The sequence below is a fragment of the Mixophyes fleayi genome, chromosome 1, assembly GCF_038048845.1.
Source record: "Mixophyes fleayi isolate aMixFle1 chromosome 1, aMixFle1.hap1, whole genome shotgun sequence".
NCBI lineage: Eukaryota > Metazoa > Chordata > Amphibia > Anura > Limnodynastidae > Mixophyes > Mixophyes fleayi.
The window spans coordinates 197277326-197289583 of record NC_134402.1 but is presented as its reverse complement, the minus strand read 5'-3'; the positions used below and the strand labels follow the sequence as shown (position 1 = coordinate 197289583).

Sequence of the window (12258 nt, the reverse complement as noted above, 5' to 3'; positions counted from 1 at the left end):
CACCCGCCCTATTTAGGAGACCATCGCCTCATATTAGGGACATGGTGTCTGACCTTTGGCAAGAGCCAAATAAACAATTAATAGGCTGGGCAGATCTTCATCTCTTTTTCTTCTCCCGGCAGAATAAATGTTTAGATGGCAAGAAACCCATGGGGTTGACAACCCTGTTGCTTGTCTGTTAACTTACTCTGCTATCCTACACAAGGCAGGCGCTCATAAAAGTATTTTCTCAAGGGGTCTATGGCCACCACTCAGCTTTAGTGACCGCAGGCAGTTTGTTTAGACCCAACAGGGTCATAGCTTGTTTTCATAAAGCCATTCAGCTTTGGTCAGAGCAGTTAGCCAGAGGCATCCAGGATTGCGTTCCAAAAACGGAGCGCCTCTCTTTTTTGCATAATTACAAAATAATATCCATGGGTCACTGAAAGTAAGAGTACCTCTCTCCCATCAGCTCCACCAGGTCACGTCAAGGACGGTCTCAATCCTTTCGTCTTTTTTTTTTATTATTATTTTTTTCTGGGGTCGGGTGCCACATGGCGTAGTCACTCCTCACCTCCCAGAGGAACATATAGTACATGTACATTTGCAGTTAGGTGAGAAACCTATAGGCCTGGTGATTTTCACGGAGTTTGGGGTAATTCATTCCAACCTCCTCCTGGCCCCAAGTCAGACAGGTTCTTCCGCCCCATTTAAACTTGCAGACCTGCAATCTCTTGTTTCCAATACAGTCACTACGCACAGTCATTGCAGGCAATAAACAAGGAGAGTTCCTGGCCTCGATAGACATCAAGAAGGTCTTACATGTTTCATTCTGTAGGGGAAACCAGTTTCTTACGCTGTACAGAAATTTTAGTTCTCATACATTCGGCGGCTGGTGGCGTGCCTCCCCTCCACCTACCATTGCTGCCAGATCTTAGAATTCAGGGGCCTCTTCAGCCACTCTTTAGATCGTCTAGCTTGCACGGTGATGTTGCAAACCCTAATCTTAGGGCCAGAGGTTCTTCGCAGGGGGCTGGTTGGCACCTTGAATACTGCCCGTAGGGCACCTTCCTCAACCATTCTAATTGGTCTGAGAACTTTACAGCATTTGGTGTGAATCCACACGTTCCTGTGCGGGCTCTCTAAGTTGGTTTCTTTCGCAACCTGGCTCTGATATGAAACTCTGTTTTGATTCCTGCAGAGTGCACCTCCCGCTGCTCTGCATCTATCTCAGCACTGGTTTTCATGATCACAGGTTGTTCAGGTTTTCCTTTCAAGGGATTTCTTCAGGTTCAGCCCCCATTTGGTTGGTCAGGTGAAGCCATGCAATTTACATCTTGTAATCAGAGCTCTTGATTTGGCCTTTTTTGACCCGCTTACTCTGGGAAATTGTTATCTCAGGGAACGGGTGTTCCCTTGCATATCGCTTATGTTCACAAGGGTTGGTGTCGGGAATGTGGATTGCACTACGTCGCACCGGGCATTATTGGTTCAGAGGATAGTGTCTGCATTTCTTTTGATGCAGGGGCCTTGTGGTCAAGCTTGTTGTTCTTCCTCCTTTTTCGTGTAACGCACTTCCTCAGCTGGAAGTGGTTCGTGCTTTTGACCGCACGCTCTCTGTCTGTAAGACTAAAGTCCCCTTAGGCCTCTCGGATGCTCATTGGCAGGCCTGGCCAGTTTTCAAACCGTCTCTTTCCTGCTACATCACTCCCATCATTCTGTTCGTGCCCCTCAACCTGTTCAAGGGTCTTTAGAGCTCTCTCTCCAAGGTGGTTAGCGCTCCTTGGATGGCACGTCGGGGTGCTTCGGTTGTGCAGGGTGGCAACATCCACATCTTGTGCAAAGTTTTTTGGTTGCATGGCTTTCCATTCGCTGATGCGAGTTTTGGGTGCAAGGTATTGCGTGCAGCCGTTCCAGAGCATTTCCTCCCCCTTAGAGGCAGCTTTGGTATGTCCCCAATATCTCGCAGTGTCCCCCAATGGTAGGAAAGAGAAATGGATTTTATGGTGAGCCAAAATCTTCTTTTCTCTTACTCATTACATTGGGGGACAATGCGCACCCTCCCTTACTCAAGACATACAGTCCCCTACATTTTTGTCCCATTCTTGGAACTTTATGCTGTGTAATTTTTCTTCCACCTCTTTTTTTAGTTCTTGGAAGCGGAGACGCTTTGTGCGCGCTGTGAGGTGGGATCCCAGGGAGAACAGTTCCAGGGTAGCACTACGCCCCAGATGGAGGAACCAGCATGGGCATGTACGCAGGGGTCATAGATCGGGTCCCGGAGGGACAGAGAGGCAAGGGGTTTTATTCAAATATCTTCCTAGTCCCCAAACCAGATTTGTCCTTCCGTCCAATTCTGAACCTTAATGCTCTAAATCTACACCTTCAGGTGGACAAATTCTTAATGGAATTCATCAATTCAGTGACCAATGGATTGGAACCACTGGAGTTCCTGGCATCTATGAACATTCGGGATGCCTATCTACACGTACCCATTTGGGAAGATCACCAATCCCTGCTCAGGTTCACAGTGGAGGACTCCCATTATCTGTTCCGGACTCTTCCCTTTAGACTCTCCATGGCTCCAAGGGTGCCATGGAGAGGCTAAAGGGTGGTGATAATGGTCGCACTTCTGCACTCCAAAGGGGTCAGCATAGTTTCTTACCTTGACTATCTGCAGATCAAGGCAGATTCAGACCAGTTACTGAGACATCTCTCTCTTACCATTCTAGTCAGTGGAATGTCTTCCTGGGTCTTATCTTGAATACTAGGTTACAAAAGATTATTCTTCCAGACACCAAAGTGCGCTCACTTTGAAACTCTGTGCAAAGGGTTCTGGCCCTTCCTCAACCTTTTATGCTAGTGTGCATGAAGCTTCTAGGCCAGATGGTCTCTATTTTCGAGACACGTCCCTTCTTGAGATTCCATTCATGCACCTTCAGTGGGACCTGTTGAAGAAATGGACGGGCTCCACCATTCACTTGGATTCCAAGTTGATCAAGTTGTCTCAAGAATCCTGTCTGTCCCTTTGCTGGTTGCTGATGAAGGATCTTGGGCTGTATGAAATGGAGTTTCAGTGGATCAGCATTTTGGAGTGGCCACCTGATCCTCTGTCCATACCTTTACCAAGCGTTACGTTTTTGTGTCCCCTGACGCCAGTTTTGGCTGCATGGTTTTGCGTGCCGGGCTATCAGAGCGGTTCCTCCCTTAGGGGGCAGCTTTAGAACATTGCCATGGTAGCAGTGTCCCCTAGATAGGATGAAAGAGAGGAGGATTTCTATACTGGCGTTCTTTTTCTCTTGAGTCCATATGGGATTATTACCATTCGTTGGGGCTTTGTAAATAAACTGAGGATGCAGAGGGGAGGAGTCTGTCTGTAGGTTAAACAAATTAACTGTTTGAGTGCCAACTCCTAGCTCCCCTCATACAACCCATGGTATGTGTCCCTCAGATGGACTCAGAAAAGGATTTATTGTAAGTATATAAATCCTCCTTTCAATGGGGGACACTAGACACTCTCCTTTTTTACGTTCATTTTTCACTCTTCAGTTGACTGTCCTCCATTGGATTCAGACAAAAATAATTTAATGTAAATACAAAAGTCTAATTTTTTATGTAGACTGCAAATATTGTTTGTATTTATGTTTTTTGCAGATTGTGGCAGATTCTGACTCTGAATCAAAGTCCGGCTCTGATGTAGAAAGTGATCAGAGGCAACAATCTTCATCTTCCTCTGAGAAACCTGTGAAGAAGGCTCAGAGAACCTCACGACCATGTCAGTGAGCATTATGAAAGTAATTGGGAAAAAAGTACAGGTTTGTTCAGAATGATGTGAGTTTAACGGCATTTATCCATTGGCTTACAGCAGGAAAACCTGGTCCCATACCTCGAGCACGGATGTCCAAAACAGAACACTCTCCAAGTGCCAGCAGTGACAGGTGAGTTTGAAACACTTTGGAATTTAATGTATATCCATGATCAATTTTATGGCAGATAATCATTTTAATCTTTCTCTTAGCGAAAGTTCCCCAGATCGCATCAGTGACTGGAAGAAGCAAGATGAGGAAAGGCGCCGGGCATTGGAAGAGCGTCGTCAAAAAGAGCAAGAGGAACAATTGCGTCGTTTAAGAGAGGAAGAGAGAGAAGAAGAGTTGAAAGAGAAGAGGGAGAAAGCACAAAAAGCAGAGCAAGCGGACAGTGATAGTGACAGTATCAAAAGTGAAAATCAACAGCTTTCTAAACCAGGAAAGAGGCCTCATTCATCTTCTGATTCTGAAAAAGATGAGAAAAGTAAGAAAACTTCAGGAAATACTAAGAAAGAGAGACAAATGGTGGTGTCAGATTCTGACAGTGATAAAAAGGTGAGAATTCTGAATTATTTTACAGTGTCTTTTCTTCAGATCCTCACTTTGTAAACGTGCACACAGGAATATTTGGTAATGTTGGTGTGGTTGATTTAAAAAAAAAAAAATGTTACTGATGTTTTTGTAAGGTAAAGAAGACCATAAAAAAGGCACGAGCTTCAGAAACTGGTAGAAAGACAAATCAAAAAGAGAAACGTGGAGACCGACCAAGAGGAAGGTTAGAAAATTTGAAGGGGAAACTTATATTTTTGGATTTTTTTTGCTTGTTTTAAAGTGTAATTCAATCATTCCTTGATAAATGGATGCTTTTCTTTAGACCATCAAAGACAGAAAAAGCGAAGAGGAAACCTGACATAATAAGTGACCGAAAAGTGGAGAAGAAGGGTGAGTTTCAATGAACAGAATTCATGTATCTGTGGGAGGGTATCCTCAACAATGCACAAGTCTGGGTCTGTAAGGGAATGATATGTTATACAGGGATCTTATGCACTCTGCAGAGCCTACTGTGGAGGAGAAACTCCAGAAGCTGCACAGCGAGATCAAGTTTGCATTGAAAGTGGACAGTCCTGTGAGTTGCTGGGGGCCCATGATAATCTCCCATAACATTGATATATTTACTTTTTATTCCATTAAAATGCAGGTGTAGCTAATTATCTCCTAATACGGTTTTGTGGGGCTCAAATTACCTTCATACAATGACTATACAACATTATCAAACATAGTTCTTGCAGTCTAATAATGTATTTAAATAAGCCTTCCTCCTTCTCTACCCTGTCATATCTGGTTTTTATTACTATATAGGATGTACACAGATGTTTAGATGCCCTGGAGAAACTTGGCAGTCTTCAGGTGACCTCTCACATTCTACAGAAGAATACTGATCTGGTGGCAACACTCAAGAAGGTGAAAGGCAATATCTGTATGTTTGTTGCCTTTGCTATCTTTCTCTATTTCTTTATTTTTTTTTCATTTATTTACCTCATGCTCATTCACTTACCTATATAATGTAATTGCTTATATAGCAAAAAAGCTTTTGGGATACCAAATCTCCCCTACAAGACATGTTGTGTCCTTTTCTCTAACATTTGCTTCCATCTTTGTGTTTCTCACAAATACCTTCCTTTAGATCCGTCGATACAAAGCTAATCAGACTGTTATGGACAAAGCTGCTGAGGTCTACAGTCGACTCAAAACTCGAATTCTAGGACCCAAAATGGAGAGCCAGCAAAAAGTGAATGAAAGTGACTACGGCACAGAGAAGAGTTCACTTGTTGAAAAGCCAAGCAAGGAGCAAGATGGAGGTAACTTGGTGATGTTGAAAAAGACGTGCATCTATTTACTTTCATGCCTTTTTTAATTTCTAATTTCTCCTTCATCCTATCTGGGGTTCACGGCTACCCTGGGGTTGTATGAGGGAACATGGAATAGACACTCAAATAGTTAACTAATTTAACTTCAGCCGACAGGCTATATCCCCTCTGCAAACCTCAATGTGTTTTGAGTGCCAAAGGAATAGGACCTCTGGTATACTCTTGCAAAGATAGGCTTTTTTTTTTTTTTTTTTTTTTTTTTTAGCTGATAGTTTTTCTTATTTTATTTGTTTTTAATAGCAGTGCTGGAACAAGCACACTATTAAGTTTTCAGCTGAGTAGTAGCAGTCAGTGAGAGCAACTCTCTCACTGACTGCATTTTTCACAGATGCTGTCGGGTAAAACCCGCAGTCATATTGTTCTGAGGACCGGCACTGCTCTGTCCGGCATAGAGCGCTGGAATCCAGCGTGTACTGATGCTGATGGGCGTCGCAAAGTCCCACGGTCACATCATCTCTGAGTTCCGGCGCTGCTCTGTAGGGCATAGAGCGCCGACACTCAGCATGTTTGCAGGTGCCATCTTGGGAATGCTCCAAGACCCCTCCTCAGGAGGGGGAGGGGGGATCGGATGTAGAGCACAATACACGATTAGTGGGAGAGAGAAAGTATACTACTGTCTGCGGGCTTAACTCTGGAAGCCACGCAGAACAAGGGGGTATATAAGAATTAAAGAAATCTAGGCAAGGTAGATGGACAGGGAGGAGTTAATGGGGAGCTCCACCTGACTTCATCAGCATGTTGGTTTCTTCTGGAGGCACCAATCCATTGCTGAACACGGAGGAACTTATGCAGTGAAACCAAACACACGTTGGCTGCTGTTGTACTCCCTCCTGCCTGCTAGTGTTAGAAAGGCAAAGGAAAAGATACTTTGCTTCCTGCTATCTCTCATTGTACTTGCTGCATTGTATGCAAAGGGGAAGTATATTATGTACTATAGAGAATATAGTGCAGTTGATACATATATAATACATTGAGGTCTACTCACTACAATTTTTTTTTGGGGGGGTTCTGTGTATATATATATATATATATATATATATATATATATATATATATATATATATATATATATATATATATATATATATATATATATATATATATATATATATATATCTACAGGCTTATTAGAAAGAAGCCTGCCTTTGGTCAGCATTCTCAGACTGGCAAGGAGGAAAAGAGCAGTCTGGGGGAGAGAAAAGATCTAGAAATCTCCCCGCTTATCTGCAGCAGTTAGTATGTTCCCAGGAGGGGAAATACAATCGAGGCAGCAAAGGCTGTAATTGAGGCAGGACACTGACATTGCTGCACAGGTTTTTCTCCCCTCCAAATCATTTTGAGCTGGTCCTTGGTCTTCTATCATTATTTACACATTATAAAAGAAAACATGCACAGTGTTTATATTCTTATAGTGGCTATATGTATGCTGTTGTTTGCCGGTGTCATTGTTCCCATCCCAGCACAGGAGAGAGATCGGGTTTTACTCCAGCCTCTTCCTACTGCCAAAACAGGACGGATCTTTACACCCAATTTTAAATCTGCAGTCGCTAATCAAGTAGGTGATAACTCAAAGATTCAAGATGGAGTCCCTTCAGCCAGTCATCGTAGGATGGAGAGCAGACAGAGTTCCAGGCTTCCATCGACATCAAGGATGCCTACCTACATGTTCCCATATGAAGGCGGCACCATTGTCTCCTACGCTTTGCGGTAGGAGCTTCCCACTGTCAGTTCAGGGCCCTACCCTGCGGTCTAGCTACCACGTCCCGAGTGTTCAAAAAGCTTATAGCCATCATGGCGGGGCTCCTGCGGCAGAAGGGAGTCACAATAGTCCCCTATTTAGAGATCTCCTCCTGAAAACACAGTCGGCAGAGCTCTTAAGTCACCACATACAGATCTCTATGCAGTTTCTGGAAGCCCACGGGTGGATTCTGAACCTACCAAAATCATCCCTCATTCCGGCACAGCGAATGCGCTGTCTGGGTCTCGTGTTCGACATAGTGACCCAGAGAGTCTATCTACCGGAAGCCAAGGTCCTCGCCCTTTTGCACAGAGCCAGGTCCTTGCTGGCTCGGCCAGAGGCATCACTTCTCAGTTGCATGAAGCTCCTGGGGACCAGTATTCGAGGCCGTGCCCTTTGCTCAATTTCACTCTCGACCTCTTCAACTGGAGATCCTTCGGAAGTGGTCGGATTCTCAGGAGCATTTAGACAGGCAGATTATTTGCCTGTCGAGAACCACTAGCTTCTCTCCGGCATGATGGTTGTCCAGACAAATTCTGGACAAGGGTCAGACTTTTCAGACCGGCCCATGGACCTTAGTTACCACAAACACAAGTCTGTCAGGCTGGGGAGGGGTGACAGGGTCCCTAAGATTTCAGGGACTCTGGTCCCCCCCAAGAAGTCACTCTCGATCAATATCCTAGAACTCAGAGCGGTACACAGGACATTGACGAGGGCTCAAAGGTTTCCAGCAGGGAAGCCTCATCAAATTCAATCAGACAGTGCCACGGCCGTGGCATATCTGAACCACCAAGGGGGAACTCGCAGTGCAGGGGCCATGCGGGAGACAGTCAAAATCACGGTATGGGCGGATCGCCATGTACCCCAGATATCGGCCGTTTACATCCCGGACATAGAAAATTGGGAGGCCGACTTCCTCAGCAGGCAAAGGGTTCACCCGGGCGAATGCTCTCTCAGCAAGAAGGTCTTTGCCCTCCTAGTGGAATGCTGGGGCATGCCGGATGTCGATCTCATGGCATCCAGGCTAAACCATCCAGTTTCCCTGTATTGCTCAAAGTCTCGAGTCCCTTAAGCACGCTTCACGAATGCCATGTCTGCTCCATGCCACTTCCGACTAGTGTATCTATTTCCCCCTATACCCATGCTCTCACGGGTACTAAAGAAGCCAAAAAGAGAGAGGGTTCCCACAATCCTAGTAGCTCCTCATTGGCCACGCAGGTCATGGTTCTCAGACATTCTGAGACTGTCAACGGATCCTCCGTTCCACCTGCCAATGCAACCAGATCTTCTCTGTTAGGGCTCCCTTCTCTGCCACGATTATAGATTGACTAGCTTTGACGGCGTGGCTATTCAGACCTTAGTCCTCAGGGCCAAACAGTTTTCTCAACAGGTTATTGGCACCCTGATCAAGGCAAGGAAATCGTCTTCCTTGACCATATATCACAGAGTCTTAAAGACTTTGGTGTGAGGCGCAGGGTTTCCACACATACAGGTTTAGTCTTCCTAAGTTGCTGGCCGGCTTGGGTAAAGGGCTCCAGCTGGGGTCCCTTAAAGTTCAGGTGTCTGCGCTCTCCACCTATTTCCAACGGAAACTGGCGACTTTCAGAGATGTTCAGACCTTCCTGCAGGTGGTCCTTCATGTGCAGCCCCCTTCTGTTCACCCGGTAGACCTCAACCTGGTGCTCAGGGCGCTCACCCACCCCTCTAGATTCAGTGGAGTTGCACCACCTCTTTTGGAAAACGGTATTCCTCTAAGCTATCTTGACAGCTCGAAGAGTGTCGGAGTTAGCAGAGCTCTGCTGCACTCCCCCTTTCCTAGTTTTTCACGAAGATAGAGCGTATCTTCATAACAAACCTTCTTTTGTCCCCAAGGTCGTGTTCAGGATTCACTTAAATCAAGAGATTGTGGTGCCTGCCTTTCGCCCTCCGCCTTTTTCCCCTTCGTCTGCCACCCCCTGGGGACGACTTGCTGTTGTTGAATGTGGTCCGTGCTCTTCGGTATTATGTTGACCACACAACCAATGTCCATAAAACCAAGGATCTCTTTATCCTTTACGATGCGCAGAAGCGCGGTTGGCCGGCTTCCAAACAGTCTATTGCCCGCTGGATCACTTCCAGTATCAGACTGGCCTACATCCGAGCATCGCTGCCTGTCTCGGTATCGCTGAAGGCTCACTCTACCCGAGTTGATTGCGCTTCGTGGGCGGCGCGCCATTGGGCCTCGGCGGAGCAGCTATGCAGAGCAGCTACATGGTCATCTGTCCATACATTCTCTAAATTCTACAGGTTGCAGGGCTTCACATCCTCTAATGCAAGCTTTGGGCGCAAGGTATTGCGTGCAGCCGTTCCAGAGCATTCCCTCCCTTAGAGGCAGCTTTGGTATGTCCCCAATGTCTCGCAGTGTCCCCCAATGGTAGGAAAGAGAAAAGAAGATTTTTACTCACTGTAAAATCTATTTCTCTTCATTGGTGGGACACTGTGCACCCTCCCATGCTCTGTAAATAGTTCTGTTGTGTGAATTTTATGCTTGTATTCCTTGTCTTTAGGGCTGCCCTTTCTCATACGCTTGATTAGTGAGAGGAGGGGCATAGTAGAGGAGGAGAGTGAAAAGCAAAGAAGTTAAGTGCCTAAACTGCTAGACCGACTACTATACCCCAAATGAGACTCCTGGAAAGGCAGCTGTCTAATTTAACAGCATCTGGAAACAATCACTTACTGCCAGTTATGCGATCAGAAAGTTTTTTTTTGTTTTTTTTTGTTTTGTTACTCATAAATGGCATATTTTTATTAACATATGAAATGCCCCCTCCCCACCTTAACCTGAAGCATAGAGCCATATCTCTTAAAACTGTAGTTGTTTTCCAGGCAAAATTGGCAAACTGCAAAGCCATCCATAGCTCTCTGAGCTCTATTTCAGAGCTATGGATGCACTTGATCCTTTAGTGGCAAAAGCTGTATCACAAGACTGCTCTCTGACTGTGTTAATGGGGAGGTCTCCTTATTTGTAAGTGAAGGCATATTTTTTAAACAAATTCCATGAAAGCTTGAAGTTCTTTTCATTCATTAAATTATAGCAATCATTGCCCCATAAGAACTGCAATACATGGGCAAAAGTCTTCTAATTAGTGTGTTTGGCCATTTCAGCCCCACCCATTGCTAACGGGTGCATAAAATATAGCACTCATGCAATCTTTATAGTAAAACATTATCAGTAGAATGGGTTGTACTTAAGAACTCAGTGACTTTCAAAGTGGAACTGCTATAGGATGCCACATTATTAACAAAGCAGTTAGTTGACTGGGGCTGTTCTAGAACAACAGAAATTTTACTAAGTGCTGTTATTGTAAAATGGAAACATCTAGGAGCAACAGCAGAAGAACCTTGAAGCAGTTGGCCACAAATCTCACAGAATTGGACCACAGAGTGCGGAAGCGCATAAGTCACCTGTCCTAAGTTGCAACACTCACTCACAAGTCGCAAACTGCCTCCTGGAAGAAACGCCAGCACAAGAACTGTTCCTCAGATGCTTCATTGATTGAGTTTCCATGGCAGAGCACCCACACAGAAACCTCAGATACTATGTACAATCACAAACATGGAGAGGTGTAAAGCACACAGCCATTGGAGCAGTGGAGATGCGTTCTCTGGAGTAACAAATCGCCCTTCACAATCTGTCAGCCTAGAGAACAACTCTGGGTTTGTTGGATGCCAGAAAAAAAGTCTCCTGTCTGAATGCCTACTGCTAATTTTTGAATAATTGTCTGGCTCTTTATTTATTTTTTTATACTTTGGCCTGGGCCCCTCACTTCAAGTGAAGGGAAATCTTAATGCTACAGTATGCAATGATATTTTATAGAATTTTGTGCATCCAACAGTGGTTTCCCAAGTTTTGTGTGGAAAAACTTGACTAGTGGGGTTGATGTCAGGGCTCTGTCTGAACAGGCCAAACACCTTTGTGATGAATTGGAGAGCTGACTACTAGCCAGGTCTTGTCACTAATGTCAATTTTGGGCATGTAGTGTATAATTTAAAACTAAAAATCCCACATGCTTTTTTTTTTTTTTTCTAGTGCAGGGAGGTAATTATGTTCAGAGGAAGCGGGAAATTACCAAGCCGGCTCTGTACTCGGATTGGGGATGTTCAGGGGGGGGGGGGGCTTTGTTTTCAAAAAAACTGAGCCTGAGCATTCCTAATTTATGTTCAGGAGATTGTCATTTCAAATGCAATTGGTTTTTATTTATTTTTTAGATCTATAATTATTAAATTGTCTTGGTAATGAAATCTGTAGGCTTACTATTCTTGCAGTAAATTTATTAATTTCTGAGTAGATTGTAAAACCACAAGCCACATACCTGCAACCTGATTACTTTTCACAATGTGGTAAATTTTTATAAGTGTATCAAATTGGATACAGAGGCAGAAGCGGGTTTCTCAGAGCAGGTCTGTACTCATCAGTACTGGAAGTCAAATAAAGAAGTTGGAGCGCTATATTCTCCTCATTTGTCTATGGTCAGTCATATAAATTAAATCCTTAACAAAGCGAGTCAAAATGTATGTAAATTTCATTATAAGCTATATAAAAAATATATTGGTACATAACATACCTTTTCTCTGTCATCTTTTGGGGAACACCAGGGACATTGGGGTATAGAGTAGGGACAGGGCGAACTGGCACTTTAAACTTCTGTTTAACTAAGCCCCAGCTCCTCCCCCTCTATACCCAACCTCCTGTCTCTCAGCCTCAGTTTAGTTTAAGTGCCCAGCGAACCGGCTGCGTCTGGGCTGCTTAGCAGCCGAATTCTGTTTG

The 12258-nt window shown here is 44.6% G+C and overlaps 1 protein-coding gene across 2 annotated transcripts in view; it reads left to right on the top strand.

Annotated features, from left to right (window-relative positions):
• Positions 1 to 12258, top strand: part of HDGFL2 (HDGF like 2) — a 55582-nt gene that overhangs the window by 22825 nt on the left and 20499 nt on the right. Inside the window, exons 7-14 of one of the 2 annotated variants that reach the window (XM_075204741.1) lie at positions 3634 to 3754; positions 3845 to 3917; positions 3998 to 4340; positions 4478 to 4560; positions 4660 to 4727; positions 4841 to 4911; positions 5145 to 5246; positions 5470 to 5644. In XM_075204741.1, coding sequence (XP_075060842.1) covers positions 3634 to 3754; positions 3845 to 3917; positions 3998 to 4340; positions 4478 to 4560; positions 4660 to 4727; positions 4841 to 4911; positions 5145 to 5246; positions 5470 to 5644 — 1036 coding nt within the window. Of the gene's footprint in view, positions 1 to 3633; positions 3755 to 3844; positions 3918 to 3997; positions 4341 to 4471; positions 4561 to 4659; positions 4728 to 4840; positions 4912 to 5144; positions 5247 to 5469; positions 5645 to 12258 lie in introns of both variants that reach the window. The other variant, XM_075204740.1, reaches the window with a different exon arrangement.